Raw genomic sequence first — 16,677 nt, forward strand, 5'->3', positions numbered from 1 at the left:
AAGGCTCCTGGTCCGTGGAGGCTGTGCTAGGGTCTTGGGGAGCAGGGCTTCTGTGACATACGGTCTGGTCTGTGCAGCTTCTCACGGCTGCAGAACTGTGGGTGGGACTCAGAGCTGCTCTCTCTTCCCCATGGTATTGAACCTCTTCTAGTCAAACATCATTGCCTGGCTGCGGAAAGCTCTAGAAACAGACAAGAAAGACTGGAGCAAAGAGACGGAGCCCGAAGCTGACCAGGACGGCTACTACCAGACCACACTCCCTGCCATTGTCTTCCAGGTACGCTCTTGGTGGTCAGTGGGATCCATGGGTTTCACAGATGATGCAGTACACCTGATGTTTCTTAGAAAGCATAGAGACATGTGCACGAGTCCTGTCCCCGCCCAGTCCCCCCGGGACTGCACTCGCCTAGCAGTCTTACAGGAGGTCTTCATGGTTTTCTCATCTCTGGGTCACTCCTGACTTAGAACACGGGTGCACCCCCATGTTATTGCTGACTTAGAACACGGGTGCACCCCTGTGTTACTCCTGACTTAGAACACGGGTGCACCCCTGTGTTACTCCTGACTTAGAACACGGGTGCACCCCCGTGTTACTCATGACTTGGAACACGGGTGCACCCCTGTGTTATTCGTGACTTAGAATACAGGTGCACCCTGTGTTACTCCTGACTTAGAACACAGGTGCACCCCGTGTTACTCGTGACTTAGAACACGGGTGCACCCCTGTGTTTTTCTGACTTAGAACACGGGTGCACCCACGTGTTACTCCTGACTTAGAACACAGGTGCACCCCGTGTTACTCATGACTTAGAACACGGGTGCACCCCTGTGTTTTTCTGACTTAGAACATGGGTGCGCCCCCGTGTTACTCCTGACTTAGAACACGGGTGCACCCCTGTGTTACTCCTGACTTAGAACACGGGTGCACCCCCGTGTTACTCGTGACTTGGAACACGGGTGCACCCCTGTGTTTTTCTGACTTAGAACATGGGTGCGCCCCCGTGTTACTCCTGACTTAGAATACAGGTGCACCCTGTGTTACTCCTGACTTAGAACACAGGTGCACCCCGTGTTACTCGTGACTTAGAACACGGGTGCACCCCTGTGTTATTCGTGACTTAGAATACAGGTGCACCCTGTGTTACTCCTGACTTAGAACACAGGTGCACCCCGTGTTACTCGTGACTTAGAACACGGGTGCACCCCTGTGTTTTTCTGACTTAGAACACGGGTGCACCCACATGTTACTCCTGACTTAGAACACAGGTGCACCCCGTGTTACTCGTGACTTAGAACACGGGTGCACCCCTGTGTTTTTCTGACTTAGAACATGGGTGCGCCCCCGTGTTACTCCTGACTTAGAACACGGGTGCACCCCTGTGTTACTCCTGACTTAGAACACGGGTGCACCCCCGTGTTACTCGTGACTTGGAACACGGGTGCACCCCTGTGTTTTTCTGACTTAGAACATGGGTGCGCCCCCGTGTTACTCCTGACTTAGAATACAGGTGCACCCTGTGTTACTCCTGACTTAGCACACGGGTGCACCCCTGTGTTTTTCTGACTTAGAACACGGGTGCACCCACGTGTTACTCCTGACTTAGAACACAGGTGCACCCCAGTGTTTTCCTGACTTAGAACACAGGTGCACCCCAGTGTTTTCCTGACTTAGAACACAGGTGCACCCCAGTGTTTTCCTGACTTAGAACACGGGTGCACCCCTGTGTTTTTCTGACTTAGAACACGGGTGCACCCACGTGTTACTCCTGACTTAGAACACAGGTGTACCCCGTGTTACTCGTGACTTAGAACACGGGTGTACCCCTGTGTTTTTCTGACTTAGAACACGGGTGCACCCACGTGTTACTCCTGACTTAGAACACAGGTGCACCCCCGTGTTACTCGTGACTTAGAACACGGGTGTACCCCTGTGTTTTTCTGACTTAGAACACGGGTGCACCCACGTGTTACTCCTGACTTAGAACACAGGTGCACCCCAGTGTTTTCCTGACTTGGAACACGGGTGCACCCCTGTGTTTTCCTGACTTAGAACATGGGTGCACCCCTGTGTTACTCCTGACTTAGAACATGGGTACACCCCCGTGTTACTCGTGACTTAGAACACGGGTGCACCCCAGTGTTTTCCTGACTTAGAACACGGGTGCACCCACGTGTTACTCCTGACTTAGAACACGGGTGCACCCCTGTGTTACTCCTGACTTAGCACACGGGTGCACCCCTGTGTTTTTCTGACTTAGAACACGGGTACACCCACGTGTTACTCCTGACTTAGAACACGGGTGCACCCACGTGTTACTGCTGATTTAGAACATAGGTGCACCCCTTGTGACAGACCTGAGCTTGCTTCTGTGGTGCCCTGGCCTGTCGATGCTGAGAGGCGTCCTCAGAAGTGCTGTGCACTGAGTGGGGAGCATTAGTATGTTCAGCCGCTTCCTGCACTTTTACTTTGGTCCCAGTGCTAGGGTCAGACCCACCTGTCTTCTCACCACTGACTGCTTTTTGGTGCCAGCCACCAACACGTGTTGCTCCCTTGCACTTGCCTCTTGCTTGAGTGGCGTTGCTGAAGGGGCAGGTGTGGGGCAGGGAGCTCTGCCGGCTCAGAGCGGGTTTGGACCCAGCAGGCAGGAGTGCGGGCTGCTGGGCGTGGGGCCTCTCGGGTGGCACTGTCCTCACCTCCCCTGTGTTTTGGAGCTGACATGACAGGCCATGTGCAACTGGAGCCTTGGGGGCGTAGGCTGTGCAGCCCAGCCCTTGGCCTGTGGCCCAGCGTCGCCTCCTGGGCAGTCCCCGTCAGCCCTGACGTCAGCACGTGAACAAGCAGTGCGTGCTGTTTTGGAGTAGTTTGGTTTTTCTCTGAATGTGCATCAGCAGATGAGGTGTGCAGGTACGGGAAGCCTGCCCTCCAGTGGCTACTTCAGAGCTCACGCCTTCTCTGATTTTTAGATGTTTGAACAGAATCTTCAAGTTGCTGCACAGATAAGTGAGGATTTGAAAACCAAGGTACTAGTTCTGTGTCTGCAGCAGATGAACTCTTTCCTAAGCAGGTACGTGTCTGCCACTATGTGATGTGTTTTACAGTTAAAAGCAGACATCGGTGATCCAACCATAGTTCAAGCCCAGAGGCTCTGAGAAAGCCCCTTCTGCCATTGTGGGTGCAGAAGGATGGAGCAGGCTCTCCTAAGGCTGCCGTTAGGGCAGGGTGCACTCTCCCTCCGGGCCTCGCCCTCAGCAGTGATGTGTTCTGAATGTGAACCGCTGGTGGGGGCGGGGGGACAGCTACACCAGCTGAGGCAGTCACTCCCCTCCAGGGCTGCCCCTGGCAGAACTGGGCTGGACGGAGCTCGAGGTGGGCTGTGCCCAGCATGCCGCTCTCTTCTAAGCTGTTGGCAGAGCAGCTCTCACCCTGTACAGCAGTAGGGAGGGGTGGAAGAGCCTGTGTCCATCAGCTGGGATCTGCAGCCACCCTCGCCTGACCTCTCCTCCACTCCTGCCATCCTCTCTCCTCCTTTCTCTGCTGAAGACCTTCCAGGTGCATCCCAGACCTGTCAAAGCAGTGCTGTCGGCTCACACTTCCCAGTTGTCTCAGTGACATTTCCTGGCTGTGTGTCACATGGAACCAGCAGGTCTGCGTTGCAGGTGGCCATGAGGGCTCCCACCACCAAGTTGCTGGTTTGTGGGAGGCGGGCAGATAAGTCTCCTGGAGTGCTGGCCCTCACACAGCATCTCAGTGTGGCCCTCACACTGCCAGCTGCCTGCAGACCAGTGGGCATCTCTGAAGCTTCCTGGGGCCCTGCTGGTCTGTTTATTGGCCTGGGCTCCCCATTGCAGTCTGTCAGGAGACTTAGAATCCACCTGTCGTGCAGAGGGCTCAAGGGCTGACAACCAGGCCTCTCACCCAGGCTCCCCATCCACCATCCATCCACCCTTGGGGATGGGGCCCAAGTTCCCTGAGACAGTTCCTCCAGAGGTCCTGGCCAAGTTAGCGCCCTCCTCAGAGGTCAGAATGCGTGTGCGGTGGGATCGTCTGTAAGACAAACGTTCCCAGACCACCTGCAGTTGTTCAGCCGCCGGAGCCATGCTTGGACAGAGCGGAGTGGGTGCTTGTCCATTGCCAGTGTGCAGCATGAGCACAGCCCACGCATGTACTGTGTAGGCCCAGGGGTCTCCATAGCAGGTCTGAAAGCAAAATGCATGCTGTCTTGGCCTTGACATTTTGAGTATAATTTATTTAAATATGATTTCTTCGGAGGCAGTTTTGGAAAGGGACATCTTACCTTTTTTTAAATTTTTTTAAAGATTTATTTTATTTGAAAGTCAGAGTTACACAGGAGAGGCAGCGAGAGAGAGAGGAGTCTTCCATCCGATGGTTCACTCCCCAGTTGGCTGCAATGGCTGGAGCTGTGTCAATTCGAAGCCAGGAGTCAGGAGCCTCCTCCAGGTCTCCCATGCAGGTGCAGGGGCCCAAGGATTGGAAGAGGAACAGCTGGGTCTCCAGCCGGCGCCCATATGGGATGCTGGTGCTTCAGGCCAGGGTGTTAACCTGCTGCGCCACAGCGCCAGCCCCAAGGGACATCTTATCTTATGTTGATGCTGTTCTATGAGTTTCTAGGTGAATTGTGTGTCAGATAAAGTAAGATGATGCTTTCTGAAGTCCCTATAATCTTCATGATCTTCATGATCAGGGTATCTTCATGATCAGGGTAGCAGAATATAGAACCAGGTTTCCATGCCTGATAGAGTTGAATCTGGTCCGTTGCTGGGGATGTGGGGTTGCTGCATCAGACAGAGTCAGCACGGTGCTGGGAATGGCTGTCGGCTGTCCTTACTTGACGAGACTCTTGCCTGGCCTGTGTGTCTGTAGGTACCGAGAAGAGGCACAGCTGTATAAGGAGGAGCACCTGAGGAACCGGCAGCAGCCGCACTGCTACGTCCAGTACATGATCGCGGTCATCAACAACTGTCAGACGTTCAAGTGAGTGTCGTGTGGAACGGAAGAAAGCGGCCACAGTGCTCAGCCACCTCCTTGAGCCTGAAATGTTTCCTTGCAGAGAATCCATCGTGAGTTTAAAAAAGAAGTATTTAAAGAACGAAATGGAGGAAGTCGTGGCCCCCAGCCAACCCAACATGGACGGGATTTTAGATGCCATTGCAAAGGAGGGCTGTGGCAGCCTGCTGGAGGAGGTCTTCCTGGACCTGGAGGTGGGTGATTCCCTTAGGCGCAGGTGTAGGTCGCACACCATAAACTGTCAGGTGGACACTGTGTGTGAACTGACCTGTACACTGCATTCGTACTCAGTGTTGGAGGGTATCTGTGTTTGGGGTGCGCCCTCGGCAGAGACTCCCAGGAAGCACTGAAGCCGTGAGCAACTTGGTGCCTACGGAGTAGAAACAAGCATGGAGGAGCTCTCCCCACACCAGATTGCACAGCTGTGTGAAAACACAGCACAGGCGTCACGTGACCTGGCACTGACTCAGAGGCCTCACATACATGAGCCGGTGGTTTCCTCACACGTAGAGGTGGCTCAGTATCACTTAGGTGTATGCCGGGAGACCAGCACCTCTTTAGAAAATAAAACAGGCACCCTCGCTTGGGTCCTGCTGGAAGGGAGCTGTGGGTGCTGCATGGTTCCAGTGTCACGTGGTGGACATGCTGTGGCAGTGTAAGAGCTTCCTCACAAGTGGCTGAATGCTTAGAAAGACAGTGTGATAGGAAGTTAACAAAGGACTTGCATGGACACTTCCTGGGACGGGCAACACCGAGGAAGAGGTGCAGGTGCAGGCTGAATGTTGTCTGTGGCTGGAGCGGCAGCGGCTCTGTTGCTGAGGGCGGAGAGCAGAGGTGCGGCGCTGCCTCGGGGAGTTGGGGGAGCAGTTTGGAAGTCTGGTGTTCAGAGTTCTGGTTGGTGCACTTTTGACTGAGGAATTCTACTTTAGGAATTTTTCCAGCAGAAACTGGCAGATTCCCTGCTGCACTGCGCACATTGAAAAACGGGAGGACATTTAATGTCCTTCAGTAAGAAGTTAGCTAGTACACTGGCGCGTGAACACGTGAGTGTCTGAGCCGTGGAATGTGGAGCTCAACACACTCAGAACTTACATACCTGATGTCATACACAGAGCCACACGTCGGACACGTCGTCTCTTGGAGCCCGTGCCAGTGGTTGCAGGCAGTGCCCGTACAGCACGTCTGCAGGTGACAAGTATGTCACCTGTCACTGTCATCAGTGGGCCTGGCAGAGGCACACGGCCGTGACCCCCTCCCAGGTGCACGGTTCCATGGGCGTTGTTCAGGGGCTGATCCTGTGATGTGCTTGCAGCAACATCTGAATGAGCTGATGACGAAGAAGTGGCTTCTGGGGTCGAACGCTGTGGACATCATCTGTGTCACCGTGGAAGACTATTTCAACGATTTTGCCAAAATCAAAAAGCCATATAAAAAGGTAAGAATGTGGGTTCACTGGCACCAGTGTCTGAGAAGGCTGTGGGGGGACGTCAGTGAACCTTGAGGCACTGCTCACCTGACCTCCAGGGAGCACTGCTCACCTGCCCACTTGTCTTCCCTGGGCAGGAGGTCCCAGCAGTGGGGGCTGCAAGCCCCTCTCAGACCCCTCCAGTGCACGTCCAGGTGGCTGGCCTGTCCCCACTCTGCAGTGGCCAGAGCCCATGGTCAGTGGGCTGGAGGGACTGCATGCACTTGCAGAGCCTGCCTGGCCTCCTGCCCTCCTACCCCCTACGCCCAGGTGCTGTATCTTCTCCTTACCTGTGTCTCGGTAGTTGTTGCTACTGTAAGTTTTACCTTTGGGGGCTAGTGCTGTGGCGTAGTGGGTAAAACCTCTGGCATCCCATGTGGGCACCAGTTTGAGTCCCGGCTATTCCATTTTCCATCCAACTCCCTGCTAATGAGCCTGGGAAGGCAGTGGAAGATGGCCCAAGTGTTTGGTCCCTGCACCCATGTAGGAGACCCGGAAGAAGCTCTTGGCTCCTGGCTTTGGATCAGCCCAGCTCCTGCTATTGCAGCCATTTGAGGAGTGAACCAGCAGATGGAAAAAACCTTTCTCGCTGTCTACCCCCCGCCAACTCTGCCTTTTAACTAAATAAATCTTTTAATAGGAGTTTTAACTTTAAAAAAATGTTTAGTTTTTATTTAGTTGAAAGGCAGAGCAACAGAGACCTTCCATCTGCTCTTTACTCCCCAGATGTCTCCAACAGCCGAGGCTGGGCCAGGCTGAAGCTGGGAGCCAGGAGCTCCTTCTGAGTCTCCCATATGAGTGGCAAAGCCTGCTTCCTCCCAGGTGCATTGTGGGAAGCTGGCTGGGAAGGCGGGGGCGGGACCTGACCCAGGCCCTCTGAGCTGGGCTGTCAGTTTCGAAGCAGGGCCCTGGTACGCTGCAGCACGAGATTGGACTTCTAACTGCCTCTGTCTGGCTGATAGAAGTCCAGATGGTTTGCTATCTTCCGTTTATACCCAGCCCTCTGTCCGTCTGTCTCTAGCTTCTTTAAGAACTCCACGTGGACAGCCGTAGCCTCTGTGTGTGAGGGCGTTGTGTGCTGTTTTCATTGCTAGTGGTCACCACCGCCCTGTCTTCCCTGTCCCCACACTGGCTGGGACACCCAGCACGGCCCAACTTCTGATTTTAAGGGAAATTCTTCCAACTCCTCGCTTTTAGAAGTGAGCCTCACAGGGAGATCCAGAGGTGGTCAGTTGAACTTGCTTGGGCTCATCACAGCAGCCAGAGGCCTCCACCAACAGTCAAGGCCAGTGAAAGCCAGCCCGAGAGAACGCCTTGCTGAGTGACAAGTGTGGTTGTTGTGCCCTTGTCCTGGGCAAGAGCAGGGACAAGAAACCCCAGGAGTCACACCCCCTGCCCTGCTCCCAGGCCAGCCAAGACTGGCCGTGAGCATGGGACTTGTAATGAGGGTACTCCTGGGCTGTGGGTGAGTGTGAACTGGTGCACCCTGGGTCACACCACACCCAGCAAATGTCTTCAGAGGCCTTGGGCCCCAAGTGGGCCCATGAGGACAGAGAGAGGCCAGATACCTGAGTGGTCCTCCTTCCTGGATGCTAGTTGGTGGCCTGGTGCCAGGGGTGAGGGGGGTCCAAACAAGAGACCCAGGAGGAAAGAGAGGCCATGGTGTGTGACGTGTATGCACACTGCATGCATGTTGTAGATATGTGTCTTTAATGTGTGTGGCGTGTATGTGTAGGATGTGTGAGGCCTGCGCATATTGTGTATTTTTGCATGTGTGAAATGTGTGTGTTGTGAGTGTATGTGGTATACATTGAGTGTGGGAATATGTGTACACACTTGTGCACATGTATGTGTATGGCCACATATGCATGTGTGGGCTCTGTGCTTGTTGCATGAAGGGTGCACTGTGTGTTGTGTACGTGTGTGTTACATTCTGCTTTGGTCATGCCCAGAGCTCCTCCCTGCTTGGAGTTGGGCTGAGGCAGTCCCTTGTATGGGACCAGCTGCCCCTGGTCCTAGGATTCCCTTTTAGGCAGGGCGGGTTGTTCTGAGGCCAGCACAGGTAAGAACTAGGAATACACGCAGCCAGAGGAGGCAGAAGCTCTGAGCTATCTGCAGGTTGGTGATCGTTGTGTGGTGGCCGTGGCTTCCAAGAGCGCATCACACTGGCAAGGGGACCCCTCGCCCTCCTCACGTGGTAGAACTTGTGTGTCTTATGTGTCGTATTTTACACCGGGTTGTGAAGAAATGTTGGTAGATGTGAGCTGTTTGTCCTTTCCTTTGTGTCCCAACATCTCGTTTCTTTCCTGACATCAATGTGACAAAGAAAAGAGGAGGCTGTCGGGTTCTGCTGAACAGCTCTCCTCCGATCAGGAGAGCGCCCTTCTCCTGACAGCACGTGTGTGGTTCGGGTTTGTTTTTAGCCAAGACCTGGCGTTGAATTTTACTAATGGGTTTCTCTGTCTGTTGGAGTCTCCGGGGGTCAGCCAAGGCCGTGAACTACATGTAAAGGTTTTTCTGCTGTCGGTCACTTTGTGTTTCTGAGATAAGTTCACCCGAGTCGTGGTTTCTTACTGCTCCGTACTTGGTGGGGTTTGCTCCTCGTGTTTTGTTCAGGATTCTCTCTTTCACCCAGATGTGCATGTGGGAAATGGCCTGTGGTTTTCCTCCGAGTGTCTCGCTGGCTTTCTCCTCGCGTGTGTGGCGATCTGATGTGCTGATGTAGGGCGGAGCCCTCTTCCCGTGTCGTCTGGGGACTGGAATCCCCTGCTCCTCCACGGTGTGGGAAGTCGCTGAGGTTTCTGAGTGGGTGCAGTGTCCCCTCTGCCCTGAGGGGGCTTTGCCCGTCTGCTTGCTGGTGTGGTTGGTGTTTTGCTATCAGCTAGCCTAGAAGTACAGTCAACAGAAGGCCAGGTGAACACCAGATGGGAACGCAGTGTGGCCAGTGCCCCTTCCAGGGTCCTGACTTCCTCCGTGGCTACTTGTCTGCTTGTGTGTCCTCCTTAGCCACAAGCCCAGAGCCATGTCCACCCACTCACAGTGGCCCTTGTGCGCGTCTACACCTCCCTGAGCCGAGGAGGTTGTGGCCGGAGGCTGACTTCCTGGCAATCCCCCTTCCCTGGTCCTCGGCCCTCTCCCAGCTGAGGCCTGGTGGTGGGCTTGGGGAGTCTGCCCTGCATCCAGAGGAGTTGGGCCAGGCTGCGCTCCCAGCATCGAGTGAAGGCCCCTCCCCCATCAGCATCTTGTTCCGCAGTCGCCCCCTCTCTCTGCGGGGTTCATGTGGAGCTCTCTGCCCTGAGCTCCGTCACAGCTCCACATTGGTCTGCGCTGGGCCATCTGGGTTTGTAGTCCTGGTTGGCTCTGAGTCGCGGCTTGCTCCTCCTGCCTGTGTGTCTCTGTCCTGAGCTGGCCCCCATCCCAGAATTCCTGTCTAGAGTCCTGGCCTGGTGTCTCAGGGCTGACTTTACGGACTGTGTGAGGGGTGCTGGGCTCTGGTGTCCGTGTGAGAAGAGGAGGTTAGGGTGCAGACATGCATAGGGCCCTCAGGACACAGGGAGAGGACAGCGTCTGCACACCTAGGAGAGAGGCCTTGGCAGGGGCCAGCCCCGCCCACACCTGGGTCTTGGATTCCACCTGCACAGTGTGGCACAGGTCTCTGCCACGGAGCCCTGGTCTGCGTCCTTTTTCATGGCAGCTGAGTGGACCGAGACAGCTTCTAGCATAGCTTCCCCTGAGGAACGACACCCTTAATTTTAGTGGACTCAAATTCAGCCCGTTTTTGATGGTCCTTTTTTGTGTCTTGAGGAATCTTCCTTTCCCCAGAAGCGCGAAGATTAAGCCGACTGCCAGGATGACCTGGCCCGAATCAGAGCCCTGCTTCTGTTGAGTTCACGTCTCAACAATCGAGTTTCTCTTTCTGAAAATTGTGGTTGTTTAATTTTAGGCTTACCTGGTCAATTTTGTATCTTTTTGCTTTTTTATTTTGGACCTTCCGTATCTAGACACTAGATGCATTGACTGGTGTCGGCCAGTTCTGTCTTGTGCTCTGCTTGTCCTTAGAGAGGGGATTTGAGCTCATATTGGACAGTGGATTCTGGGAGCTAAGGGAAGGGTGCTTCTGCCGGCTACCAGCAACTGCCGGTGCTGTCGGTCTCCTTTAGGGCCCTGGGGTCTCCTTGCTTTGCTGTGAAGCCGCACACTCAGGACAGCGGTTGGCGTGGGTCTCAGTTCATGTCAGGACAGCCTTCTCACGCTCGCTCAGGCCACAGCAGAGTGGACGCGGCTGGGATCCCAATGTGATGTCAGCTGTCACACTGTAGATCCGTAGTTGAGGGATGGCTGACCAACTCATGTGTGTCCCAATGGGCTCAGTCATGCCCACTTGTGGAGCGGGGCAACGGGGAGCCCCAGGAGCCAAGTTCCTGCGCTGTCTTCCTGTCCTTTCTCGCCTGTAACTGCCCATAGGTTTCCTTTCCCCTTGGCTTCTCTGGAAACCTCCCCAGTACTCAGACTCGGGGCTCCTCTTCCCCCAGAGGTCCTGCCAGTGTTTGAGCATGGCTGTCATCAACCCCAAAGAACAGCAGGCATCGGGCCTCCTGCACGTACCTCTGTCTTGCCGAGCCCCACACCGTCCAGCTGCTCTGCCAGGGGGTCATAGCTCAGAGACAGTTGCGGGGCGGGGGGCTGAGGAGGGGGTCAGGAGACCTGAAGCAGGTTTCATAAAGCTGGTGCTGGGCTGGCGCCCATGGCAGCTTTCTCGTGCCCATAACGATGACGTCAGACCTGGGCTCTTTGTTCTGAGCATCGGCGTCCACACGCTGGGTACCCTGGAGGTCTCCCCGCTCAGCCCTGGCCTCTGCTTGCAGTGACCCCTGTTAGAGGTGTCCACGGGTTGATGCTTATTTGGCATAACAGTACTCACACTACACCTGCCCGCGGTGGCGCCAGCAGCAGGCAGGACAGCTGGCCGGCTGGGCGCCCGGCTGACTGTGCTTCCCCGCAGAGGATGACGGCCGAGGCGCACCGGCGCGTGGTGGTGGAGTACCTGCGGGCCATCATGCAGAAGCGGATCTCCTTCCGCAGCCCCGAGGAGCGCAAAGAGGGCGCTGAGAAGATGGTGAGGGAGGCAGAGCAGCTGCGTTTCCTGTTCCGGAAGCTGGCTTCTGTGAGTGTCGGGAGGGACCAGGTGGCCTGGGCTTCTCAGGCCGCAGGTGCAGAGTGAGTGCATTCTCTGCCTGCTCAGGGCACGGTTCTGGGTTCAATCCTGCCCAGCCCTGTGGTTGGAGAGTGACTGCATTACCTCAGGGGCCCCGCTCTTGGAGCGCCTTCCCCGCCCCCCCCCCACGCCCCCCACCCCGCCCATCTCGTTTTTGTGCCAGGCTGGTCACCAGCCTCTGACCTGACTGAAGCCAGGCACAGTATGCCAGGCACGCCTCACCCCAGGCCCCGGCCCCAGCAGAGGGTTGAGCAGCCCTGCAAGGAAAGCCCTGGCTCTCGGGGTGAATCCTGAGGGATTTTTACAGACGAGGAAGTGCCGGCCAGAACAGCACCTGCACCCTGCAGCTGGGGCGATGGAGCTGAGGCCGCTCTCCGTGTCCCCGCTGTTGTCCAGGGGTTTGGTGAGGACGTGGATGGACATTGTGACACCATCGTGGCTGTTGCTGAAGTGATTAAGCTGACTGACCCGTCCCTGCTTTACTTGGAGGTGTCGACCCTGGTCAGCAAGTACCCCGACATCAGGTACGCGTGGCACGGCGCCTGCTGGAGCAAGTGCAGCGGAACCACACACACACCTCCTGGCTCTCGGGACCCAGAGGTGAAGGCTGTGCCTGCTGGGTGTGCGTGGCTGTGCTGTCAAAGGCACAGCAGACCGAGTTTTGGGGCCAGCTGAGCAGGCCCCTGCTGCGTCCTGCTGGCAGGACCCTTGGCCCAGGTCCACACACCTGCATGTGGCCAAGCCACGCTGGCCTGAGTGGGCAGAAGCTATGGGCGTGTCACAGCAGCATGGGCCACGGGAGTGGGCTGAGCCAGTGACTGTAGGAACCTTGTGTGGGTCTCATGCCGTGCTATTCCCATGGACACGATATTCAGAGTCCCCAGTGTCAGGCTAAGGGAGTGGGCAGGACCCAGCCTTCGTGTTCCTGTCCCAGGCGCCTGTTGCCTTCCCAAGGGGCCACGTTGTGTCGTTGTGCTCAGTGGGTACCTCCAAGGCCTCAGCTGCTTCTCTTACTGCTACGCTCTGGGAGGTGGGAAGAGCCAGGATCCTGGGTCCTCTGGGGTCTCCGTTTTACAGAGGCGGCTTTTAAACCGAGACGTGGAGAAGCAGCATTCAAGAGCTGTCTGCCATGGAGGTGGGGAGGAGCACAGTGGGGGACGGGTGCCTGCTGCCCACAGCTGTCCACATCCACCCGTGGGGGCCGGTGAAGGTGAGGGGCGCGTGTGGGCTGACATCTTCTCCCCTACAGAGATGACCACATTGGCGCTCTCCTGGCCATGCGGGGGGACGCTAGCCGGGACATGAAGCAGACCATCATCGAGACGCTGGAGCAGGGCCCCACGCAGGCCAACCCCAACTACGTGCCCATCTTCAAGGAGATCATGGTGCCCAGCCTGAACGTGGCAAAGCTCCTCAAGTAGCCACGTGGGTCGCCAGCATGCCACTCAGCACCTTCTCGCCCACACCCTCAGAAACGCATTAAAAGCAAAGTCACTCCAGATCTGTGTTTCTGGTCTCAGTTTCACAAGCCTCTTCTGGCATCAGGTGCGTGCAGAGTGTGTCCTGGTGGCTGTGAGGCCACACAATTGTCCCTTTTGCTTTCCAAGACTTCGTGAACAGGGTTCTTCTGGGAGTGTGCGCGAGGTGCAGGGTGGGACTGCATCCAGCTCTGGGTCTCACGCCCTCCTGGGACACACACTCTGGGTCTCACACCGCCTGGGACACACACTCTGGGTCTCCTGGGACACACACTCTGGGTCTCACACCCACCTGGGACACGCACTCTGGGTCTCATACCCACCTGGGACACACACACTGGGTCTCCTGGGACACACACTCTGGGTCTCCTGGGACACACACTCTGGGTCTCACACCGCCTGGGACACATACTCTGGGTCTCACACACACTCTGGGTCTCACACCCACCTGGGACACACACTCTGGATCTCACACCCACCTGGGACACGCACTCTGGGTCTCACACCCACCTGGGACACACACACTGGGTCTCACACACACTCTGGGTCTCACACCGCCTGGGACACACACTCTGGGTCTCACACCCGCCTGGGACACACACTCTGGGTCTTACACCTCCTGGGACACACACTCTGGGTCTCACACCTCCTGGGACACACACGCTGGGTCTCACACCCGCCTGGGACACGCACTCTGGGTCTCACACCCGCCTGGGACACACACTCTGGGTCTCACACCCGCCTGGGACACACACACTGGGTCTCACACCGCCTGGGACACACACTCGGTCTCACGCCTGCCTGGGACACACACTCTGGGTCTCACGCCCGCCTGGGACACACACTCTGGGTCTCACGCCCACCTGGGACACACACTCTGGGTCTCACACCCACCTGGGACACACATTCTGGGTCTCACACCGCCTGGGACACACACTCTGGGTCTCCTGGGACACACACTCTGGGTCTCACACCGCCTGGGACACACACTCTGGGTCTCACACCCACCTGGGACACACACTCTGGGTCTCCTGGGACACACACTCTGGGTCTCACGCCCGCCTGGGACACACACTCTGGGTCTCACGCCCACCTGGGACACACACTCTGGGTCTCACACCCACCTGGGACACACATTCTGGGTCTCACACCGCCTGGGACACACACTCTGGGTCTCCTGGGACACACACTCTGGGTCTCACACCGCCTGGGACACACACTCTGGGTCTCACACACACCTGGGACACACACTCTGGGTCTCACACACACCTGGGACACACACTGGGTCTCACACCCACCTGGGACACACACTCTGGGTCTCACACACACTCTGGGTCTCACACCCGCCTGGGACACACACTCTGGGTCTCACACACACTCTGGGTCTCACACCTCCTGGGACACACACTCTGGGTCTCACACCCACCTGGGACACACACTCTGGGTCTCACACACACTCTGGGTCTCATGGGACACACACTCGGTCTCACACCCACCTGGGACACGCACTCTGGGTCTCACACCCACCTGGGACACACACTCTGGGTCTCACACCCACCTGGGACACACACTCTGGGTCTCACACACACTCTGGGTCTCCTGGGACACACACTCGGTCTCACACCCACCTGGGACACACACTCTGGGTCTCACACCCACCTGGGACACACACTCTGGGTCTCACACACACTCTGGGTCTCCTGGGACACACACTCGGTCTCACACCCACCTGGGACACGCACTCTGGGTCTCACACCCACCTGGGACACGCACTCTGGGTCTCACACACACTCTGGGTCTCACACACACTCTGGGTCTCACACCGCCTGGGACACACACTCTGGGTCTCACACCCGCCTGGGACACACACTCTGGGTCTCACACCTCCTGGGACACACACTCTGGGTCTCCTGGGACACACACTCTGGGTCTCACACCGCCTGGGACACACACTGGGTCTCACACCCCCTGGGACACACACTCTGGATCTCACACCCACCTGGGACACACACTCTGGGTCTCACACCCACCTGGGACACACACTCTGGGTCTCACACACACCTGGGACACGCACTCTGGGTCTCACTCCCACCTGGGACACGCACTCTGGGTCTCACGCCCACCTGGGACACACACTCTGGGTCTCACACCGCCTGGGACACACACTCTGGGTCTCACACCCACCTGGGACACACACTCTGGGTCTCACACACACTCTGGGTCTCACACCGCCTGGGACACACACACTGGGTCTCACACACACTCTGGGTCTCCTGGGACACACACTCGGTCTCACACCCACCTGGGACACACACACTGGGTCTCACACACACTCTGGGTCTCCTGGGACACACACTCGGTCTCACACCCACCTGGGGCACGCACTCTGGGTCTCACACCCACCTGGGACACACACTCTGGGTCTCAAACCCCCTGGGACACACACTCTGGGTCTCACTCCCACCTGGGACACGCACTCTGGGTCTCACGCCCACCTGGGACACACACTCTGGGTCTCACACCGCCTGGGACACACACTCTGGGTCTCACACCCACCTGGGACACACACTCTGGGTCTCACACACACTCTGGGTCTCACACCGCCTGGGACACACACACTGGGTCTCACACACACTCTGGGTCTCCTGGGACACACACTCGGTCTCACACCCACCTGGGACACACACACTGGGTCTCACACACACTCTGGGTCTCCTGGGACACACACTCGGTCTCACACCCACCTGGGGCACGCACTCTGGGTCTCACACCCACCTGGGACACACACTCTGGGTCTCACACACTCTGGGTCTCACACCGCCTGGGACGCACACTCTGGGTCTCACACCCTCCCGGATGACTCTGGAACTCCGGCCCCCAGTTAGCTTCTCAGCTCCTCAGTGAAGTTGGAGCGAGGCTGTGTCTCGTGATGTTCTCGGACTGGGGTTGCTGCAGTGTCAGATCTGCTGCCGGTCACCAGCTGGCCATGCAGCCTGACCAGCACGCAGGGCACCCATTGCACCTCAGCTTGTCCTGCAGAGGACAAGCTCACCTCCCCGGCTCCCCTGAAGACGAGCACAGTGCTAGTGCTTTCATGCTGTCCAGAGTGTAAACTTTGGTAAAAGTGTATGTGGGATACATCTTAGGATTTGTAGATTTGGCTTATTCCTTTTTTATTGTAAAGATTGATTGATTGATTTGAAAGGCAGAACATCAGAGAGTGAGGATGAGACAGAGAGGTCGTCCCTTGGTTTACTCCCCAAATGGCTGCAGCAGCCACGGCTGGACCGGGATGAAGCCAGGAGCCAGGAACTCCATCCTGGGCTCCTCCATGAGTGGTAAGGGCCCATACACCTGGGCCATCATCTGCTCCCTTCCCAGGTGCATTGGCTGGGAGCTGGGTCAGAAGCCAAGAAGCCAGAACTTCTAACCGGTACTCTGATGTGGCATCCTGGCGTCACCGGTGAACCTGCGGCACAAAAGTCCAGCCCTA

General features: G+C 56.8%; 1 protein-coding gene across 2 annotated transcripts in view; it reads left to right on the forward strand.

Annotated features, from left to right (window-relative positions):
* The window catches only part of EXOC3 (exocyst complex component 3), a 28,352-nt gene extending 15,130 nt beyond the window's left edge, over positions 1–13,222 (forward strand). Inside the window, exons 6-13 of one of the 2 annotated variants that reach the window (XM_062212521.1) lie at positions 152–277; positions 2,965–3,065; positions 4,883–4,993; positions 5,070–5,220; positions 6,339–6,461; positions 11,494–11,655; positions 12,103–12,230; positions 12,956–13,222. In XM_062212521.1, the coding sequence (XP_062068505.1) occupies positions 152–277; positions 2,965–3,065; positions 4,883–4,993; positions 5,070–5,220; positions 6,339–6,461; positions 11,494–11,655; positions 12,103–12,230; positions 12,956–13,127 (1,074 nt within the window). In that variant the 3' untranslated portion in view covers positions 13,128–13,222. The remainder of the gene's footprint in view (positions 1–151; positions 278–2,964; positions 3,066–4,882; positions 4,994–5,069; positions 5,221–6,338; positions 6,462–11,493; positions 11,656–12,102; positions 12,231–12,955) is intronic. The other variant, XM_062212523.1, reaches the window with a different exon arrangement.
* The last annotated feature ends 3,455 nt before the right edge of the window (positions 13,223–16,677 follow it).

Source organism: Lepus europaeus, chromosome 15 (assembly GCF_033115175.1).
Source record: "Lepus europaeus isolate LE1 chromosome 15, mLepTim1.pri, whole genome shotgun sequence".
Taxonomy (NCBI): Eukaryota; Metazoa; Chordata; class Mammalia; order Lagomorpha; family Leporidae; genus Lepus; species Lepus europaeus.